Source organism: Panthera onca, chromosome B3, assembly GCF_046562875.1.
Source record: "Panthera onca isolate mPanOnc1 chromosome B3, mPanOnc1 haplotype 2, whole genome shotgun sequence".
NCBI classification, from domain to species: domain Eukaryota; kingdom Metazoa; phylum Chordata; class Mammalia; order Carnivora; family Felidae; genus Panthera; species Panthera onca.
Genome location: NC_138344.1, coordinates 104,053,057 through 104,075,391, shown reverse-complemented (window position 1 = coordinate 104,075,391; position 22,335 = coordinate 104,053,057). Strand labels below are relative to the sequence as shown.

The window sequence follows — 22,335 nt, the reverse complement described above, 5'->3', positions numbered from 1 at the left end:
GGAGAAGTGTGAAGGGACACAGAAGAAAAGTTTCAAGAAATAAAAACTGCAGAGTTGTAATTAAATGAGATGACATGAGCCTTGAAAGATGAGTCTGATTTAGAGAGAAGGAACAGAATGCAAACAAAGGGAACAATATAATGATATAGAGAAAGGAAAGACGAGCTTGAAAGAACAAGGGAGACTTTAGAAATTTCTAGAAGTAGTTCGTGCACCTTGGGGCGGGGGCTCAGTCGGTTGAGTGTCCGACTCTTGATTTTGGCTCAGATCATAATCGCAGGGTCGTGGAATCAAGCCTCTCATTGCACTCTGAATTCAGTACGGAACCTGCTTAAGATTCTCTCTCTCTCTCTCTCTCTCTCTGCCCCTCGCCTCCCCCCCCATCAAATTTTAAAAAATTAAAGAAAGAAATTTCTAGAAATAGCAACGACTTTGGTCATTTGCTCTCAAAGAAGCTTCGAAACAGTCATAAACTGCGGCTTGATTTTTCTTCCCTAGCTGTGGATCTCCTGAAGCAGGAGGTGATATTCAATGTTGTCCGCCTGGCCGCAACTATCATCATCTGCATTGGGTTTCTGCTGATGCTCTTGCCAGAGGAGTGGGATGAAATTACCCTCAGATTCATCAATAGCCTGAAGGAAAAGAAGAGTGAGGAGCATGTGGACGACATTACTGATTCTAATGTACACCTGCGGAGCAGAAGCAGGGCCAATGGGACAGTGTCTATACCACTGGCTTAACGAGGGACACATTTTGAATGCACGTGTATGTATATTCTGTGAATATAATAAAATTTTCTCACTACCTGTACACTCAAATGACAATATTAACTCTGAATTTGGATAAGTCATATGTGAAATAATGCCAATGATAAAAGTTTACATTTATATGCTTATCAAGGAACTGGTGTAAATAATCATAATAAAAATTTTTTATGAAAACATATCCATCTTAGTTCTGTTTCTTCTGTTTCAGAGGGAATTGTCCCCTCCCCCCCAATTTGAAAAATTTCCTGAAAACATGAGATTTTACTAAATTATGAGTTTATCATGACCTTACCCTCACCAGGAACTAAGACATTTTCATTCAATCAGAGAAAATGACGTAAGAGGAAAACACATGAAAAGGATACACACTTTATATATATTTAAGTCCAATAAAAGCATCAAATTCTAAGGCTGGAAAATAATTAGATGACTAACAAAAGAGCACCTTCTATATGCAAGACCTACTCTGGGAAAAATGAACATGAAAATATAGAAGACTTAGTGTGTATTTCCAGTGTGCTTAGAGAAGTACAGAGAATAAGAGTGGTTACAAATACAGTAAAGCCTTGGATTGCAATTAACTTGTTCTGCGAGTGTTCTGCAGATGAGCAAACATTTCTAATAAATTTTAACTTGATAAACAATCGTTGCCTTGCAACGCGAGTAGTATGTGACACTGAACGTCACATGATCACAACTGAACCAATGGTTCTTGAAATTCACTTTGATATACAAGCACTTTGGATTACCAGCATGTTTCTGGAACAAATTATGTTCACAAACCAAGGTTTTACTGTATGTCTGATATGAGGTAGACATTTTAAAATGGCACAGGGATTACAGAGAGGACATCTCTACAGCACTTGACATGATGATCACTCCTTTTTCCTGAAATATCCTCTTTACTTGAATCCCATACAGTTTCCTCATTCTCTTTTTGCCTCACCAGCTGCTTTTCTGGGCACCTCTTCCAAGGCTGGTCTCCTCACTCAGTGTTCAGTCTTTGGCCTTCTTAGCATCTCATTCCATACTCTCTCCCTCAGAGACCTCACCTACTCCTTGGGCTTCAAATGTCATCCATGCAGTGTTGGCTTAAAAATCTTTATCTCCAGCCCAGATTTGTCCCCTCACCTTCAGATCTGACTTCCGAAATGCCTTCTGCGAGCTCACTTGGATGCTTCATTGTTGACTTCAAATTCAAGAACAAAGTTGAATTTATCATCTCTCTTCTCCAGATCTATTCCTTCTCCCTTGTCCCCTGTCGAGGTTAATGGTGCCATCATTAGCCAGCTGCCCAAATGAATGAAAGAGTCTCTCTCTGCACTGGTCGAACTCCTTGCTTCTCTCTAATTCCTTTTATGCCCTACAGAGTGACTTTTAATAAATAAATGTGATCATTCTACTCTCCTGTATAAAATATTTCATTTGTGGAGCGCCTAGGTAGCTCAGTCGGTTAAGGGTCCAACTCTTGATTTCAGCTCAGGTTCATGATCTCATGATTCATGAAATCAAGCCCCACTTTGGGCTCTGCACTGACAGCTCAGAGCCTGCTTGTGATTCTCTCTCTCTGCCCCTCCCCACCAATATGCATGTGCTCCCTCTCTCTCAAAATCAATCAATAAATATAAAAACACACACACACACTTCAATGGCATCTTACTGTTCTCAGTATAAGCTCCAAGTACCTTTGCATGTCATTCAGAGTTCATCCAGAGTTGGTTGCTGACTGGCCCCTGTCTACCTCTACAGAAGCACCATCCAACAGAACTTCTGTGATGATGAAAATATTCTATATCTGCACATGCAACACAGTAGCCACAGTGGCTATTGAGCTCTTTAAATATGGCTAGTGCCATTGAGGGACTGCATTTCTAATTTTATTGACTGTTAATTGATTTGAAATGAAATTTAAATCGCCACCTGTGGCTATTGGCTACCATATTGGACAGCACAGCCCTGGAGCCTCATTCCACCATACCACCCAACTGTGGCCCCTTGAATCTGTGCTTTAGCGACACTACAACTTCCTGTAATTCTTCAACCAAGACGTGCTCTCTTTCTTGTATTCTCTTTGCCTCTCTCATCATCTAACTACCTAGGCATCATGACATGATTTATCATAACTACCTAGGCATCATGACATGATTTATTTCTATTTTCCCAGCAAATCTTTTCTTTTCCCCCAAGCTGAACAACGTGGCTTCCTAAGAATACTCTGCTTACTCCCATTATAGTACTGGTCACCCTCCGTGGTAATGACCAGTCTACTGGCCTGAGTTCCCAGTAGGCCAGGAGATCCTTGAGAGCCAGGACTGTGTGCCAGTCATCATTGGGTTCCTAGCACATGTCTGGCACTTGCAAACATTCAATAAGTAAATAAATGGGTTGCTTTACCCTGGACATATGCCCCTCCCTCAAACCGTATTAGATCAATCTTAGTTAAGGCTTTTTTTCCAGATGAGATTGGTTAAAGTAAGGAACATAAGGGATTAAATGTTGCCACAAAATACCAACTTGCTGAATTGCTCAAAGGCATTTCTTCCCAAAGAGGCTGGTTAAAGCATATAGCAATTTAAGATAATCTGCACTTTCTGAGAAGTTTAGTATAAGAAGCCAAACCTTTCTGCATCTGTTTTACTATTCTTTTTTTATTCAAGTGCCCCCCCACCAAAAAATATAGGTGAGACAATCGCAGGGCAAGAAACGGGGACTCAGGATATCACACCCGCTGAGCATCATGGTAAATGAAAACCTTATTTTTTTTGTCATTTCTCTGTCATTTTTTGAAAAGGCAATGCCAGTCTTCTGGTGTAGACAGATGACATGATATTAACTAACATAATAACTATGACTCGTTTTAAACTCCATGAAAAATGGTATAAAATAAATGAAATACATTATTAATACATATGAATTAATTCATTATCTAAGTAGAGTTGGTTTTGGCTATTTGGATGCCATATTGGTACAAACATTGCTCTTGCCTTGTTTTTAAATTACTGTTAAATAGCAGTAATCACTGACTAACCCACTCCAGCATCTTGCCATTACTTAGCATGACATTTAAAATTGCATTTTGACATGTTTAAGAAATGAGTTGTTTTGCAGTTTTTGATGATTCACTTTGAAAAATGGAGTCAGCTACCCTGGAAAGCACTAATTCAACCTATGACTGATCACCGTAATTAGCTTAATCTATATTAAGAAAACAGTTCCGTTATGGTATTCATTCATTTATTCATTCAAAAATTATTAAGTTCTACCTCTGGCTCTGAAGTAGGGTATTATGTTAGGTCATCACCAACCAGCCTCTGCCTGCCTCTAGAGCAGCACTGTCTGACAGAACTTTCCTTGACCGTGGCAAAGAACTCTGCACTATGGGGAAGGGGATACAGAATGTACAGGAAGTTGTCCCTGCATCTGGGACCTTTAACCTTTATAGGTAAGTTGTCAACCTGACAATCAAAATGACTCAGAAGTTTATTTGAATCACTTTGTGAATATGAGATATTCCTTTCAATTCAGGTAAAATAATCATAAATAATGATAATAATACCTTTCTTTGCTACCTCTTATTGTGAAAATCAGATGGGATAATGCATTTTAGTCACTGAAAAAATATGGATGCACTTCCTATATGCCTAGGATGAGGCAGGTTCAGCTGGGCTTGAAGGATACTAACAAAGTCCCTGCCCTCATAGGTGGAAGTGCCTTGTTGAGGTTACTGTTATCTGGCCTCTAAATCCAAACATGGTTCCTCCCCAAAGTCCAAAAGGCAATGGCTTGAATGGGCAGCACAGTCCAGGGATTAAAATTACCCATGTTGCGGCCATGACTCTCCACTTCTTAGATGTGTGACTTTAGTTAATAACCAACCTCTCTGCCCCTTGATTTTGCCATTAGTAAAATGAAGATGTTAACACCTGTCATTGGAGGTTGTCGAATATATTAAATAAAATCACATGTTGAAGAGTCTAACACATGGCCAGACAGTCCCAAAGTTGTAACTACTATTAGAGTTTCCTCTGTTTACCTCCTTCTGGGTCCTTATCCAGAGCACTTATCCACAGCATGATGCCCAGCAAAGTCAACAGAGGCACACAGAGTGTGCAGGGAATTTTACCTCAAATAAACCAGAGAAACAAAAGAAGCCTGGGATGAGGAACACTCAGGGGAAGCGAAAAGAAAGGGTAGACCACTTCCACTTGCCCAGTTCCCCTCAGCCCCTTGCATCACAGCATTCTTGCCCAGCCAGTGGAACTAATTGCCTGACAAAAAGACAGACTGGTGACTTGGGCTCTGAAATTAAAATCACTTCAACCACGGCCTGATCGCTTCACAAACAAATTATAGGCGAATCAATTTTGCTCATCCAGGTTTTGCATGCCTGTTAGTTTTGTGCAGACGCTTTGTCAAGATCCACCAGAGGACAAATGATTTGGAGAAGGACAATGCCAGCGATGAAAGAGTGAAGTATAACTGGGCTAAGCATTAGAATGTTCCTGATATTTAAGTACAAATCCTCTTTCTTACTTATTCATAAGCCCCTGTCAGAAGTACAAAGAACACCTGTTACAGGTGATGCCGGCTTATCTGGAAGGCCAGAACAAGAAGTCTCTATTAATTTTAATTCTTTTTATTTATTTGTCTTCCCCCTCCCCCACTCAACACACACCTGTAGCAACTGAGAGTGAAGTTAAGAACAGAAGACTATACTGCTATGAAAAAGAATGAAATCTTGCCATTTGCAACAATGCGGATGGAGCTAGAGTGCATTATGCTAAGCGAAATAAGCCAGTCAGAGAAAAACAGATACGTGATTTCATTCATATGTGGAATCTGAGAAACTCGACAGACGAACATAGGGGAAGGGAAGGAACAACAAGATAAAAACAGAAAGGGGGAGGCAAACCATGAGAGACTCTTAAATACAGAGAACAAACTGAGGGTGCTGGAGGGGAGGTAGGTGGGGTGGATGGGCTAAATGGGTGACGGGCATTAAGGAGGGCACTGTTGGGATGAGCACTGGGTGTTATATGTAAGCGATAAATCACTGGGTTCTACTCCTGAAGCCAAGACTACACTGTAGGTTAATTAACTTGAATAAAAATTTAAAAAAAGAACAGAAGAGTACAGCATGTGATGGAATTGGGGTGTTAGTGCCCAAAATTCAGAGGCAGAAAGAGCAAAAGACCCACATTTTAAAGTTCTGATTCGTCAGTGTGCCACCCTCCCCCACGTAAGCCACAAAAGCCAAGGCCACTTTGTCATTGTTTGCTGGAGACAGGAACATCAGATCCTTTGGGAGCTGGAGGAATTTTAGGAGCAAGAATTATAACCTGGGATTAGAAGCCTCTCTCAGGGATGGACTTCAGACGTTCCAAAAACTCCTGACGTAGTTTTCCAAATAGTGTGAACTTAGCTGTTTTTTTCTGGAGGAATACTGTTCAATATGTTAACCACAAGCCACGTGTCGCTATTGACATATGGCTGTTCCAGACTGAGATGTGCTGTGTCAAATGCACCGGAATTTGAAGGCTTAGTGTGGGAAGAAAGAATGTGGGCTATTTCATCAATAGCTTTTACTCATTACATATTGAAATGAGAATATTTTTTTGGAAAGGGTGGGTTAAATAAAATATAACATTTATTTCAACTGTTTCTTTATACTCTTTTAATATAGCCATCGGACATTCAAAAGTTATATAAGAAGCTTGTAATTACTTCCTTTAAACACGATTTTCTTTTTATAATGTAATTATGGGTTCCGTTTACTTAGGTAACTGAAAGTGATGTGCTGAAATTCAGTCTTGGTCAAGACCCCACTCTACCTCTGTCAGCATCCCTGGCTTATCCCACTCTTAAAGTCTCACGAAGGCAGACACAAGGAACTCTATCTTCTGTATCTTACTGGTTATGTGATTTATCTGGGCACATTTGACCGAAATTTCTCTCCTGCTATATTTTTATTTGCATTAACTCATCTTCATGTTAAAATATTTCCAGTTTTCATCTTCTTTCATAAAGCCTTCTGTAAAAATCCAACTTGGACTTATAATTTTCAACATTTATCTACATTTTCATTTCTAATAATTCTATTTCTGTCAGCTAACACCAGTCCGATTCTGTCCTTTCACATAAAGGTTTCTCCTTCCCTGCAATCACCCCTACACACAATCTTGTATCCCTGACCAGGGCTGAGCAGACACTGCGATGTTTTCTGTTTCATGTTGATCACATACCTTTGGTTGATAGATTTTTTCTCTTGGAAATGTTGACACCATCCATTATATTCTGGCTGGACCCTGGAGCTCTTCCTATGACCTCATCTCAATATTGATATTAACTTTTATCACATCACTCTGTTTTCCAAGAGCCTCTCTGGCATATCTGTATTTCCTCTTCATTCTTATTTTTCTCTTTAAATTTACAACAGTACAAAAGTCCACATTCATAATGTTGTTCCTGTGGTTCTGTGTGTTCTAAAATGTCTTCTGAATCATCAAGAAAAACTGCTGTTCAATATGGTTTGGGAGTTGGTATATTTGAATATAGCATGACTCTTAGAAAATTGGAAGTCTGGCTCTTCTAAATAAGAACAACGCATCAACCAGAATATTCATTTAATGGCAGCAATCCAAGCCTGAACCATAAGAGTGACCACTCACATGGTAATTACAAGATATATGATATCAAAATTCAATCATCTACTTATTTTGTCAAATAGTCATATCATTTCTGATATTTGCTACAAATAACCAAAGGCTTATGGAACTACGTAGTACACAAAAACATTTGGGAGCTTTTGCAAACAGAGACTTTGTCCTGCTCTCTTTCCTTGCCCAGCAATAGCTCACAAGAGGATTTAGCGGGAAGAAGAAAGAAGGAATCTCAGTCCTGTCAAGATAAAGATTTATTCATTTATTAAACAAGTATTTATTGATATTTTTTTAGTCCTTAGAATTCCATGTCCCATTGTGTGGCCAAAATTCAATATCACTGCAAGGGGGTGGGGAGGGAGGGAGGGAGAGAGACTAAGGACACTGGCTTAAAAGAATAAAATTAGTCAATAGTCTTATGAATATTCTGTTTTTCCTCAAATGTATTACTGACAAGTGGCCCCAGGCTGACATGGAGAAAAGAGGTGTCCTGGATTTCTTTGCAGACATATCTGGGTTTGTACTAGAGCCAGGAGAATGTGAACCATCCCAGAACACAGACAAAATTGTTTCAGATAGGATATTTTGTTTAGCCACTTCAGTAAGAGTTCTGGATGGAAGCATGAAAAGATGAAGAAGGGAAAAAATAGTTCACTTGGATAATGGCCAAGAGGTCTGGGCTCTTTATCAGAATTCAGATCAATGTCCAGAATCATGAAATCTCAGTTGGAAAGTTCCTCATGGAATTTTCATTCCAGCCTTGCCTAATGCCCAAATCTCTTGTAACCCACCCTAGAAGAGTAGACAGACACCAAGCTTTTCTTTGCCTGAGCACCCAAGGGGGAACATATTTTCACTCTTTTAAGTAACCCACTGGTTCCAAATGCTTATTATTGTTACAGACTTCCTCCCTATAATGAGCTGACACTTGCCTTTTTTGAAAGTTCCACCTGATGATTCAAACTGTTACTTATAGCCCACACAAGTCAAATCTGTCTTACACACAGGTATGTCATATTTCTCCTGGATTTTTCCTTTAAGCTCAATCATAGCCCCATGGGGATACCATCCCATGTTGTTGTTGTTGTTGTTGTTGTTGTTGTTGTTGTTAGTTAATTAACATATCTATCACCTCACCTATTTACTTTTTTTTTTTTTTTTTTTGGTGAGAACATTCAAGTTCTACTCTCTTAGCAAATTTCAATGATACAATACAGTGTTATCAACCATAGTCACATATTGTACATGAGTTCCACATGTCTTTTTCATCTTATAACTGAAAGTTTGTATCCTTTTACCATCCTCTCCCTAATCTTCCCTGCCCCCAACCCCGAAATCACTTTTATTCCTTTGTTTCGAGTTTAATTTTTTCAAAAAAAATTTTTTTTAATGTTTATTTATTTTTTGTGGGGAATAAGCTTAGGAATTCCCTGAGTCTACACTGATGGGTTAACAAGGCGTAAGGAATTAGAAAGCCATAGGATGGGGGCTTCTGAGTGGCTCATTTGGTTAAGCGTCCGACTTCGGCTCAGGTCACGATCTCGCGGTCCGTGAGTTCAAGCCCCGCGTCGGGCTCTGTGCTGACCGCTGGGAGCCTGGAGCCTGTTTCAGATTCTGTGTCTCCCTCTCTCTGACCCTCCCCCGTTCATGCTCTGTCTCTCTCTGTCTCAAAAATAAATAAATGTTAAAAAAAAAAATTAAAAAAAAAAAAAAAGAAAGCCATAGGATGAACACACCCAAGTTTGGGTAAACAAGATTAGGTAAATAGGGCAAAGGCCCCTAGTACAGGACAAAGGAATAGGAAACCTCTGGATGAAAAACATCCAAGATTAGGTAAATAAGATTAGTTAAACAGCACAAAGGCCCCCAGTATAGGACAAAGGTATAGGACAATAGCAGAAAACTGCTTTCATAGGAAGGAAGGACCAAATTAGGTAAACAGGTAAATTGTGCTATAGACTGCAGCCAGGTGAAGTTGCCCAGTGCGGAGCTAATTAGCAAAAGAAAGATGCCTTGTTGACCCTGAGGTAGCATACTATTTTTCTTGTCCCCTAGGTCAATTTAGGTAAACACAGGTGGGGCCTCACGTCTGCTGTAAACAACCATCTGCCAGGGGCCAGGATTTTGTTTTCTATTGACCCAAACTCCTAAGACCACATATCTTCAAAACCCCCTTTGCCCCACGCCCATGAGTTAATGTTCACAGTTTCATTGTCTCTTTGTGCACATCCATCACACTTGTAAGCCTTCTGATCTTAATAAGAACAGAGCAAGGACCCTTATTCAGAGCTCTTGTCTCCTCCCAGACATTAGCTTCTCTCACATTTTCAATCCTGCATCCTGTTCTCTTGCAGGACAACAGAGAACTCCAGACCCAGAGTCTATGACAGTTTTTTTTTAATTTTCTTTTACACTTATTTATTCTTGAGAGACAGAGAAAGACAGGGAACAAGTGCGGCAGGGGCAGAGAGAGAATGAGACACAGAATCTGAAACAGGCTTCAGGCTCTGAGCTGTCAGCACAGAGCCCAACATGGGGCTCGAACTCACAAACCATGAGATCATGACCTGAGCCGAAGTTGGACGCCCAAGTGACTGAGCCACCCAGGCGCCCCAATGACAATTTTTGAGAGACAAAGAGACAGAGTGTGAGCGGGGGAGGGGCAGAGAGAGAGGAGACACAGAATCCGAAGCAGGCTTCAGTCTCTGAGCTGTCAGCACAGAGCCTGATGTGGGGCTCAAACTCATGAACCGAGAGATCATGACCAGAGCCAAAGTTGGACACTTAACTGAATGAGCCACCCAGGTGCCCCAGTTTGACTTTTCTTTGAAGTTTTCACATATAAGTGATACCATGTAGCATTTGTCTTTCTCTGTTTGCCCCATCTTGCACCGTGCACAAAAATCAATTCAAAGTGGATTTAACCTGAACCTACAAAATTCCTAAAAGAAACCATAGTGATTAAGCTCCTCGACAGTGGTCTTGGTGATGATCTTTTTTAATGTGACACCAAAAGCAAAATAAATACATGGGACTATATCAAACTAAAGGGCTTCTACACACAAAGGAAACCACAAATAAAGTGAAAAACAATTCAGGGAATAGGGGAAAATATTTGCAAACCAAATATCTAATAATAAATTAATATTAAAAATAAACAAAGAACTCATACAACCCAATAACAAAAAAAACCCAAGTAATCCAATTTTTAAAAATGGGCAATTGACCCAAATAGACATTTTTTCTAAAGAAGACATGCAATGAATGACCAAAAGGCATATAAAAAGGTGTTCAACATCACTAATCACCAGGGGAATGCAAATCACAACTACAATGAGATGTCTCCTCACATCTGTTCGCATGGCTATTAACAAAAATACAAAAGATAACAATTCTGGCAACGATGTGGAGAAAAAACCAACCAAACAAACCTGCACACCATTGGTGGGAATGTAAACTGGTACAGCCACCATGGAAAACAGTATGGCGATTTCTTCAGCTATTAAAAATAGAACTACCATATGATCCAGCAACCTCACTTCTGGGTATATATTCAGAGGAAAGGAAACCATGATCTCAAAGAGGTATCTGAACTTTTGTGCTCATTGCAGCATTATTCACAGTAGCCCAGCTATAATAATGACCTAAGTGTCAGTAAATGGATAAATGGATCAAGAAAATGTAGTATATATACTACAGTACAATGCAATGATATTCCATTGTGTGTGGTATGTGTGCATCTGTGTGTGTCTATACCCTTTATGTACATATACAGCCTTAAAAATATGGAAATCCTGTCATTTGCAACAATGCTGAACCTGGATGGTGTTATGCTAAGGGATACAAAAATCCTTTTTAATGTGAGGTGCTCCAACTGGAACTCAACACTCAGTTTGTGGCTTTAACAGTGTAGCGATAGTATCCTTTCTCTTGTCAACACCACTCTATCTCCATCAGTCGTTCACTTCATGTGTATTATTTACCCACTACATTACCATCCTGCATTATTTACCCTCTCCAAGTCTCAATTTCCACATCTGTACAATATAATACTGACCCTCAAGGAACTGCCATGAGCATTAGCACATAATTCTTAGGTAGAAAGTGCTCAATAAAGGTAAGCTATTATTATAAATCATTAAACATTTAGGGCAAAGAAAGGATGGTTTTTTTCCCTTTCTAATACTGTCCCCAATCTCCAAATAAACTTCATTTGAAGATGAAAAATAAAATATTAGTAATGGTAACAAGAGAAGCTTGTCAAGTTAGAAGGCAAAGCCTTTGATAAGTATGTTAGTTAGCTAATGATGCATAAAAAATTACTCCAAAATTAGAGTCTTAAAACAACAGACATTTAGCAGAGTTTTTGCGATCAGAAATCCAGGTGTCCCTTAGAGGATCTGCTACAAGCTCACTCACATAAGCTGTTGGCAGAACTCAGTCCTTGCTGGTTGTTGGACAGAGACATGGGGTCTTGTCACATACATGAACCTGTCCTAGGGCAGCTTGCAACAAGGCAGTTGGCTTGTCTCAGAGCAGGTGAACAAGATGGAAACCACAGTCTTTTTGTAACCTAATCTCAGAAAGGGTATCCCATCACTTCCACTGTTTTCTATTTGTTAGAAATGAATCGATAAGTCTAGCCCACACCCAAGGCAAGGGCTGGAGGGACTACACAAAGGTATGAATTGCACTGACAAGGGCCACCAAGGGCCATCTTAAAGGCCACCTACCACAGTGAAGTTATATGCCATCTTGTCAAGAAGGAGCTGGGGAATAGAAGCGTGCACACACATTATCATCATCATCATCATCACTGATTAGTACTATAAAATGTCAGAGTGGGAAAGGATTCTTAGATTCACCTAAGTTCCCTCACTGTATAGTTGAGAAAATCAAAATCCAGAGGAGTGAAGCGTCCTGCCCCAAGACTGCACTTCAGCTTGTGGTAGATCTCTGGCCTAAAATCAGGCCGACTTCTAGTCACTGCTGTTTTCACTAGAGTTAACTTTTCATCTCTTCCTAGAGAAAGGCATTACCTTCCACAAAAGTAGTAGCATTTGTTCTCTCTTCCCAAATTAGTAAGTCCCATTTGCCACCGAATTTCAAGGCCAGTGCCTATAAAAAATGGCAAATTGATAAGCAGATGTCTTTGGTTATTTCCCCATTGTTCTTTTATCATCCTTGTCCTTACTTGGTTGAGAAAGTAGAACAAGATTCTGCTATTACAGATAAACCAGGAAAGTTTTATGCCCAGCAGCGTAAATAAAGCACCATTTCCTTAAAACAGCACAGAAAAGTGTAAAATTAAGCTGGAACCCCAAACATCATTTAAAAAGAACCCAGTTTCACAGTACGAATTTATGAAAGTCTTGCAGTTTGTGAGAGGAATATTTTTCTTCAGTGTGAATGCCTTGATTCATGAAACAGTCCAATTGAATTTCACCATCAACTATCTTTTAATCCAGGTGCCTGGTTAACTGAGGGGTCAATTGATCAAATAATAACTGACTGGCCAAAAAGTCATTCTTAGGTTTGGCTGATGGAAAATGAACTGTTCCATTCTTTCCTCTATGTGTTAAGCGCAGCACAAATTATTCATGATACTGCTGGAAGGTGCAGTGAGTTAATAAATCATAAGAATGGCTCAATGCTGGTTGCTCATATCCATGAAATCTGACTTGCTGCAGTCGATGGTGGGGATAGAGAGAATCAAGAGGCCTTAATATCAGAAGCAGTGTGATTAAATTGGAATCTTCCAGAACCATGGCTGTTTTTACTCTGACACATGACATTTCATTTTCTACTATAACTCTGCCAGTATGCTTTCTACTGTAAAGGGAGACATGGCTAAACCTAAAACAAAATGGCCTTACTGTCAGCTGGTCAAGTACACACACACAATCCTAGAGAATGTTCAGCCAGTCCAATGGCTTCTCATCCATTGAAAACTTTCTAACCATGTCAAGTCTTTGGGTGACGTTTCTAGCCTGTTTGTATGTCTTCAAGTGCTCACTCCTTGGTACTGGATCTTGCCTTTCTGTGAGTTTTGTGAGTTGTAAGTATTCTGTGTCTTCTCTGGTGCCCCTTAATGGATAGAATGGGAAGGGGTCAATTCATGTCCTCAACGGTAGAGAAGAGCATGTGAAGCCCTCACATAAAGTGTCTAGAAGACAACTAACACTTTTCAGCTATGATGACTAAACCATTGCACATCTTCTGCAATATTTTACTAAGAATACCTATCTCCTTTCTTGCATTGTGTTATATTCTAAGGGCTCACCAGTCTCCATGTCCTTTGTAAGTGACAGTCTCCCTTTGGGGATAAACAGAAGGGCTGAAAATCTCTCTGGGACTTAAGGCTGCTGAGTCACTTACACTTTGATGAGCCTCATTGGGCATGAGAGGGTCTATATTCAGGGAATGAGGCAGAGTGTAAGATCCAGGTGGGGAGAAAGGGGGAAAGGAATGGAAGTAGCTTCTCCCCCAATATCTAGTCTTCTCAACATTCCCTCCCCTGCCATTGCCTTTGCAAAGAGGAAAATATAGAAAATTACAGTCCTCTCAAAAGGGGACACGGAATCAAAACTGACCTCCTCACTCAGAATAAAATTAATCTTAAGTTCTTCAAACAACCAGAGCACTGACTTCTCCTTCCCAGTTTTAAGGGGAATGGGAAAAAGGAACAAGAGGAAGATTATATTCAACTGTAGAAAATAATCTGTACATATCTGAGGATAATGCATAAATTCTGGATGAAAAAAGTATTGTATAAGGAGAAAGAGGTGGACTCTGGGGAACGAGGAGAGTTTTCTCCAATGAAACTTTTGAAGTGGTCTTTAAGAATAAATGGAGAATTATCTGTTTAGAGACTCTGGACATAAAGAACATGACTTACTTAGGATGGATTGCAATTTTCCTTAAACTACACTTAGGGCATTCCTAGTCAATATGGTAAATTAAACTGATGAGGGAAATCTCTCTATTCTTCAAATGCCACATTACAATAAGATTGAAACCAAGAAAGATAACCCATCCCACGCCAGAAATAAAGTATGAACTGGGGTGCCTGGGTGCTCCATTGGTTAAGCTTCCAACTTCAGCTCAGGTCATGAACTCACAGTTTTTAGGTTTAAGCCCCGCGTAGGGCTCTGTGCTGACAGCTCAGAGCCTGGAGCCTGCTTCAGATTCTGTGTCTCCCTCTCTCTCTGCCCCTCCCTGCTTGTGCTCTGTCTCTCAGAAATAAATAAACGTGAAAGAAAGAAAGAAAGAAAGAAAGAAAGAAAGAAAGAAAGAAAGAAAGAAAGAAAGAAAGAGAAAGAAAGACCTAGAAGTTAGAGGTGGGAGAACAAGCCTGATCCAAACAGCTGAGTTACCAGATTAGCCCATAATGTCTTAGGCTGGGATTCTAGCACTCTGAAAAAGGGATTCCAGCCCCAGACTCTATGTATGCTTGGATCAAGACCTGAGCTGCCTGAAGAAAGCTGAGAGTCACAGCATGTATGCCCCATTCAGGAATGTCAAATAGAAATATTCTGTCCAGGCGCACCTTGGTGGCTCAGTGCTTAAGTGTCTGACTCTTGATTTTGGCTCAGGACATGATCTCACAGTTTGTGAGTTTGAGACCCACATTGGGCTCCATGCTGATGGTGTGGAGACTGTTTGGGAGTCTCTCTCTCTCTCTCTCTCTCTCTCTCTCTCTCTCTCTCTCTCCCTCTCTCTCTTCCCCTCCACTGCTCATGCTCTCTTTCTCTCAAAATAAATAAATAAACTTTAAAAAAAGAGAAATATTCTGTCCACTGACTGAAAGATGATGGAAGGAATCTTCCCAATCTGCTTGGGACCATGTAATGGGAAAAGAGTCACTATAAATATTAAAAGCTAGGTTGGTGCCCTACAAGGGTGAGGGATCTGAATTCATACTATCTGCAAGGTGCAGACATTCAAGGGCAGTAAATTAGCATGAAATAGTCTACAGTTGATGACAACTCATTGGGCCCCTGGTAGAACTTCACTATAGAGACAATGCAGCAAAAGGATACTTCCCCAACCCAAATCACACAGACCTCCACAGAGAAAAAACCACTGCTGACATTAAGTTCATACTCAAAACTATGCTCCATAGGAAAAAAGAGGTATCAATGAAACAAATGGGAGAATTTTCAATCAAGAAGTACTAATAAGGTAATTGTTTTTGAAAGACTCCTAAACAAAAATTTTCAAAACACTTAAAAGATAAATCAAGAAATATAACAGAGCCATAAGACAGGAAGAGAACAGTTTCTTCTTACTTGACATATCTCCAGAGGCAAGAGAAATAAAAGCAAAAATGAATTGGGACCTCATCAAGGTAAAATGTTTCTGCACAGTGAAAGAAACAATCAGCAAAACTAAAAGGCAACTGAGGGAATGGGGGAAGATATTTGCAAATGACATATCAGATAAAGGGTTAGTTTCCAAAATCTATAAAGAACTAACCAAACTCAACACCCAAAAAACAAATAATCCAGTGAAGAAATGGGCAGAACACATGAATAGACACTTGTCCACAGAAGACATCCAGGTGGCTAATAGACACATGAAAAGATGCTCAACATCACTCATCATCAGGGATAGACAAATCAAAACCACAATGAGATACAACCTCACACCTGTCAGAATGGCTAACATTAACAACTCAGGCAACAACAGATGTTGGTGAGGATGCAGAGAGAGAGAAACCCTTTTGCACTGCTGGTGGGAATGCAAACTGATGCAGCCACTCTGGAAAACAGTATGGAAATTCCTCAAAAAAATAAAACTAGAACTATCCTATAAGCCAGCAATTACACTACTAGGTATTTATCCAAAGGATACAAAAATGCTGATTCGAAGGGGCCCATGCACCCCAATGTTTACAGCAACACTACTGACATTAGCCAAAGTATGGAAAAAGCCCAAATGTCCATTGACTGATGAATGGATGAAGAAGATGTGGTATGTATGTATGTATGTATGTATGTGTATGTATATGTATGTACACACACACACACACACACACACACACACACACAATGGAATATTGCTTGGCAATCAAAAAGAATGAAATCTTGCCATCTGCAACAACATGAATACATTATGCTAAGCAAAATAAGTCAGAGAAAGACCAGTATCATATGATTTCACTCCTATGTGGAATTTAAAAAACAAAACAGATGAACATAGGGGAAGGGAAGCAAAAAGAGAAAAATAGGGATGGGGACCATAGAAACTCTTAAATGCAGGCAACAAACTGAGGATTGCTGGTGGGGTGTTGGGTGGGGGGATGTATTCAATGGGTGATGGGCATTAAGGAGGCAATTTGTTGGGATGAGCACTGGATGTTATATGTAAGTGATGAATCACTAAATTCTATTCCTGAAATCATTATTACACTATATGTTAACTAACTTGTAATTAAATTTAAAAAAATTTAAAAATTTAGAAAGAAGAAAAAAGAAATAGAACCCTAAGGCAGGAAGAGAACAGTTTGAAAAAGTGCACTTTGAAATCAGGGACAAGTTAAGCAGTGGAGTTTAACCAGAGAAATAGAAGCAGTAGGAAATAGTATATTAAGAGATTTATTACAAGGAATTGGTGTTTGCAAATGTGGGGGCTGACTAAGCAAGTTCAGAATCCAAAGGAAAGGTAGAAAGGATGGGAAGATCAGGAGAAGCCCAGAACCCATGGGCATAGGATAAAGCCATTGCCCACAAGTAGATTTTTTTGCCTCTAACTTCCTCCTTCTTTTTCCTCCGTTCTTCCTCTCCCTCTCTCCACCCACTTCCTCTGCAACCTCAGCCCCACTTTTTTAAAGTAAGCTCTACACCCAACATAGGGCTCAAACTCAATACTCTGAGATCAAGAGTCTCATGTTTTAATGACTGAGTGGGCCCTCAGCCCCACTTTTAAGGCTTTCCAATTTAAAAATTCCTTCTACCTTAATCACACACTGTTGATATCCATTCCCACACACATTTTCCAGATTTCTGTCTCTACAAATTGGAAAAATATCACACGGTTCGTTATGCATATATTGCACCTCCTCATGGGAGGAGGAAGGAAATAATAACTTCACATTTAAATATGTACCAAAATGTTAGAGCATATAAGTGACTTTCTCTAAACCTCAGCTTCATTAGCATCATAGAAAATCTACCTCTAAATGTCAGGAAAAAATAAGAAGATTGTAACAGTGGCTGCCTCTTTGGAGTGAAACTGGGAATCACAATGAAGGAGTCTTACACTTTCTAGTACCTGGGAGGAAGCAGAAGGGCAACCACTAAAAGAGTATGAGAAGTATGTATAACTTTCAAACCATGAGACAAAGAATGAAGAAAACTCAATGAAGAATGAATCAGCATAGATCATTCATTGATTCATACATTTGCTCACTCAGTAGAGTTTTATTGATGCCAGACACTACGTCCTTGTTCACATTCATAGCAGAATATTCAGGAAGTGCCTATCTTCGTAATACAGGAAAACTTCAAAAATAATTATCTCCTAGTTTATAAGTGTCTCAGTCTACCTTTCAATCTATTAAATAAATGTATGATATTTTTCATAGTTGACTTATTCTATAAACCCATAGGCTCTTCTATCTCTCTCCTTCCCAAGACTGTCATTTGTTCCAGGATTTGGCTGTGTAAACTAAAAATGAGCCACAGGGACTCACACTCCATAGTTACCATGAGGCAATGTATTTCTTCAACTTCCTGAGCTTGTCTCTCAAGAATCATTGATTGCCACTCCTTCTTTTTGTAAGAGAGTTTAAATTCCAAAACTCAAAAAAATGAGACACTGATACCAAAACTTAGAAAATATTTGACTGGAGTGCTTTTTCCCATTTCTGGGAACAATAGGATATGAAAGAATGATAGGATTCTGAACCTGGAACAAACACAAGTGATTGCTTTCTCTAACCTCATTTTAGAGAGAAGAAAGTGAGGTTCGAGGGATCCTGGGAAGATGGCGGCGTAGGAGGACACTGGGCTCACTGCGCGTCCTGCTGATCACTTAGATTCCACCTACACCTGCCTAAATAACCCGGAAAACCGCCAGAAGACTAGCAGAATGGAGTCTCCGGAGCCAAGCGCAGACGAGAGGCCCAAGGAAGAGGGTAGGAAGGGTGGAGAGGCGGTGCGCGCTCCACAGGCTGGCAGGAGGGAGCCGGGGCGGAGGGGCAGCCAGCCGGCCAAGCAGAGCCCCCGAGTCTGTCTGGCAAAAGCGGAGGGGCTGGACAGAGTGTGTTCCGACAGCAAGCGGGACTTGACATCTGGAAAGTTATAAGCTAACAGCTCTGCTCAGAGAACGGGAGGGCTGGAGGACAACGGGAGGGAGAGTTGTTGAGTTCCGGACCACAGAGCTCAGCTTGGAGCGGAACAAAGGCACTCGCCAGCGCCATCTCCCTCGCCCATCCCCCAGCCAAAATCCCAAAGGGAACCAGTTCCTGCCAGGGAACTTGTTTGCACTGCGCAAACACCCAACGCGGTGCTTCTGCGGATCCATCCCTCCGGCAGGTCTGACTCCCTCCCACTGCCGCAGGGCCCCTCCTGAAGCGAATCTCCGAAGGAAAAGCGAGCTGAGCCTGCCCCTCCTGCCCCCGTGCACCTTGCTGATCCACCCCAGCTAACACGCCAGATCCCCAGCACCACAAGCCTGGCAGTGTGCAAGTAGCCCAGACAGGCCACGCCACCCCACAGTGAATCCCACCCCTAGGAGAGGGGAAGAGAAGGCACACACCAGTCTGACTGTGGCCCCAGCGGTGGTCTGGGGGCAGACATCAGTTCTGACTGCAGCCCCACCCACCAACGCAAGTTATTCAAGACAGCACAGGGGAAGTGCCCCTCAGTCCTGTACCACTCCAGGGACTATCCAAAATGACAAAACGGAAGAATTCCCCTCAGAAAAACGTCCAGGAAATAACAACAGCTAACGAACTGATCAAAAATGATTTAAACAATACAACAGAAAGTGAATTTAGAATAATAGTCATAAAATTAATTGCTGGGCTTGAAAACAGTATAAAGGACAGCAGAGAATCTCTTGCTACAGAGATCAAGGGACTAAGGAACAGCCAGGAGGAGCTAAAAAATGCTATCAACAAGCTGCAAAATAAAATGGAGACAACTACCGCTTGGACTGAAGAGGCAGAGGAGAAAATAGGTGAACTAGAAGATAAAATTATGGAAAAAGAAGAAGCTGAGAAAAAGAGATAAAAAATCCAGGAGTATGAGGGGAAAATTAGAGAACTAAGTGATGCACTAAAGAGAAATAATATATGCATAACTGGTATTCCAGAGGAGGAAGAGAGAGGGAAAGGTGCTGAAGGTGTACTTGAAGAAATAAAAGCTGAGAACTTCCCAGATCTGGGGAAGGAAAAAGGAATTGAAATCCAAGAGCCACAGAGAACTCCCTTCAGACGTAACTTGAATCAATCTTCTGCACGACATATCATAGTCAAACTGGCAAAATACAACGATAAAGAGAAAATTCTGAAAGCAGCTAGAGATAAACATGCTCTAACACATAAAGGAAGACCTATAAGACTCGTGACCGGTCTCTCTACTGAAACTTGACAAGCGAGAAAGGAATGGCAGGAGATCTTCAATGTGATGAACAGAAAAAATATGCAGCCGAGAATCCTTTATCCAGCAAGTCTGTCATTTAGAATAGAAGGAGAGATAAAGGTCTTCCCAGACAAACAAAAACTGAAGGAATTCGTCACCACTAAACCAGCCCTACAGGAGATCCTAAGTGGGATCCTGTGAGACAAAGTACCAGAGACATCGCTACAAGCATGAAACCTACGGACATCACAATGACTCTAAACCCATATCTTTCTATAATAACACTGAATGTAAATGGACTAAATGCGCCAACCAAAAGACATAGGGTATCAGAATGGATAAAAAAACAAGACCCATCTATTTGCTGTCTACAAGAGACTCATTTTAGACCTGAGGACACCTTCAGATTGAGAGTGAGGGGATGGAGAACTATTTATCATGCCACTGGAAGCCAAAAGAAAGCTGGAGTAGCCATACTTATATCAGACAAACTAGACTTTAAATTAAAGGCTGTAACAAGAGATGAAGAAGGGCATTATATAATAATTACAGGGTCTATCCATCAGGAAGAGCTAACAATTATAAATGTCTATGCACCGAATACAGGAGCCCCCAAATATATAAAACAATTACTCATAAACATAAGCAACCTTATTGATAAGAATGTGGTCATTGCAGGGGACTTTAACACCCCACTTACAGAAATGGATAGATCATCTAGACACATGGTCAATAAAGAAACAAGGGCCCTAAATGATACATTGGATCAGATGGACTTGACAGATATATTTAGAACTCTGCATCCCAGAGCAACAGAATATACTTTCTTCTCGAGTGCACATGGAACATTCTCCAAGATAGATCACATACTGGGTCACAAAACAGCCCTTCATAAGTATACAAGAACTGAAATTATACCATGCATACTTTCAGACCACAATGCTATGAAGCTTGAAATCAACCACAGGAAAAAGTCTGGAAAACCTCCAAAAGCATGGAGGTTAAAGAACACCCTACTAAAGAATGAATGGGTCAACCAGGCAATTAGAGAAGAAATTTAAAAATATATGGAAACAAATGAAAATGAAAATACAACAATCCAAATGCTTTGGGATGCAGCGAAGGCAGTCCTGAGAGGAAAATACATTGCAATCCAGGCCTATCTCAAGAAACAAGAAAAATCCCAAATACAAAATCTAACAGCACACCTAAAGGAAATAGAAGCAGAACAGCAAAGGCAGCCTAAACCCAGCAGAAGAAGAGAAATAATAAAGACCAGAGCAGAAATAAACAATATAGAATCTAAAAAAACGGTAGAGCAGATCAACGAAACCAAGAGTTGGTTTTTTGAAAAAATAAACAAAATTGACAAACCTCTAGCCAGGCTTCTCAAAAAGAAAAGGGAGATGACCCAAATAGATAAAACCATGAATGAAAATGGAATTATTACAACCAATCCCTCAGAGATACAAGCAATTATCAGGGAATACTATGAAAAATTATATGCCAACAAACTGGACAACCTGGAAGAAATGGACAAATTCCTAAACACCCACACTCTTCCAAAACTCAATCAGGAGGAAATAGAAAGCTTGAACAGACCCATAACCAGCGAAGAAATTGAATCAGTCATCAAAAATCTCCCAACAAATAAGAGTCCAGGACCAGATGGCTTCCCAGGGGAGTTCTACCAGACGTTTAAAGCAGAGATAATACCTATCCTTCTCAAGCTATTCCAAGAAATAGAAAGGGAAGGAAAACTTCCAGACTCATTCTATGAAGCCAGTATTACTTTGATTCCTAAACCAGACAGAGACCCAGTAAAAAAAGAGAACTACAGGCCAATATCCCTGATGAATATGGATGCAAAAATTCTCAATAAGATACTAGCAAATCGAATTCAACGGCATATAAAAAGAATTATTCACCATGATCAAGTGGGATTCATTCCTGGGATGCAGGGCTGGTTCAACATTCGCAAATCAATCAATGTGGTACATCACATTAATAAAAGAAAAGATAAGAACCATATGATCTTGTCAATCGATGCAGAAAGGCCTTTGACAAAATTCAGCAACGTTTCTTAATAAAAACCCTCGAGAAAGTCGGGATAGAAGGAACATACTTAAACATCATAAAAGCCATTTATGAAAAGCCCACAGCTAACATCATCCTCAATGGGAAAAACTGAGAGCTTTTTCCCTGAGATCAGGAACACGACAGGGATGTCCACTCTCACCGCTGTTGTTTAACATAGTGTTGGAAGTTCTAGCAGCAGCAATCAGACAACAAAAGGAAATCAAAGGCATCAAAATTGGC

At 40.3% G+C, this 22,335-nt stretch overlaps 1 protein-coding gene across 2 annotated transcripts in view; it reads left to right on the top strand.

Annotated features, from left to right (window-relative positions):
- SLC35F4 (solute carrier family 35 member F4) overlaps positions 1 to 923 on the top strand; it is a 241,316-nt gene extending 240,393 nt beyond the window's left edge. For both annotated transcript variants that reach the window (XM_078448214.1, XM_060619921.3), the window contains exon 8: positions 499 to 923. In XM_078448214.1, the coding sequence (XP_078304340.1) occupies positions 499 to 740 (242 nt within the window). In that variant the 3' untranslated portion in view covers positions 741 to 923. The remainder of the gene's footprint in view (positions 1 to 498) is intronic.
- The last annotated feature ends 21,412 nt before the right edge of the window (positions 924 to 22,335 follow it).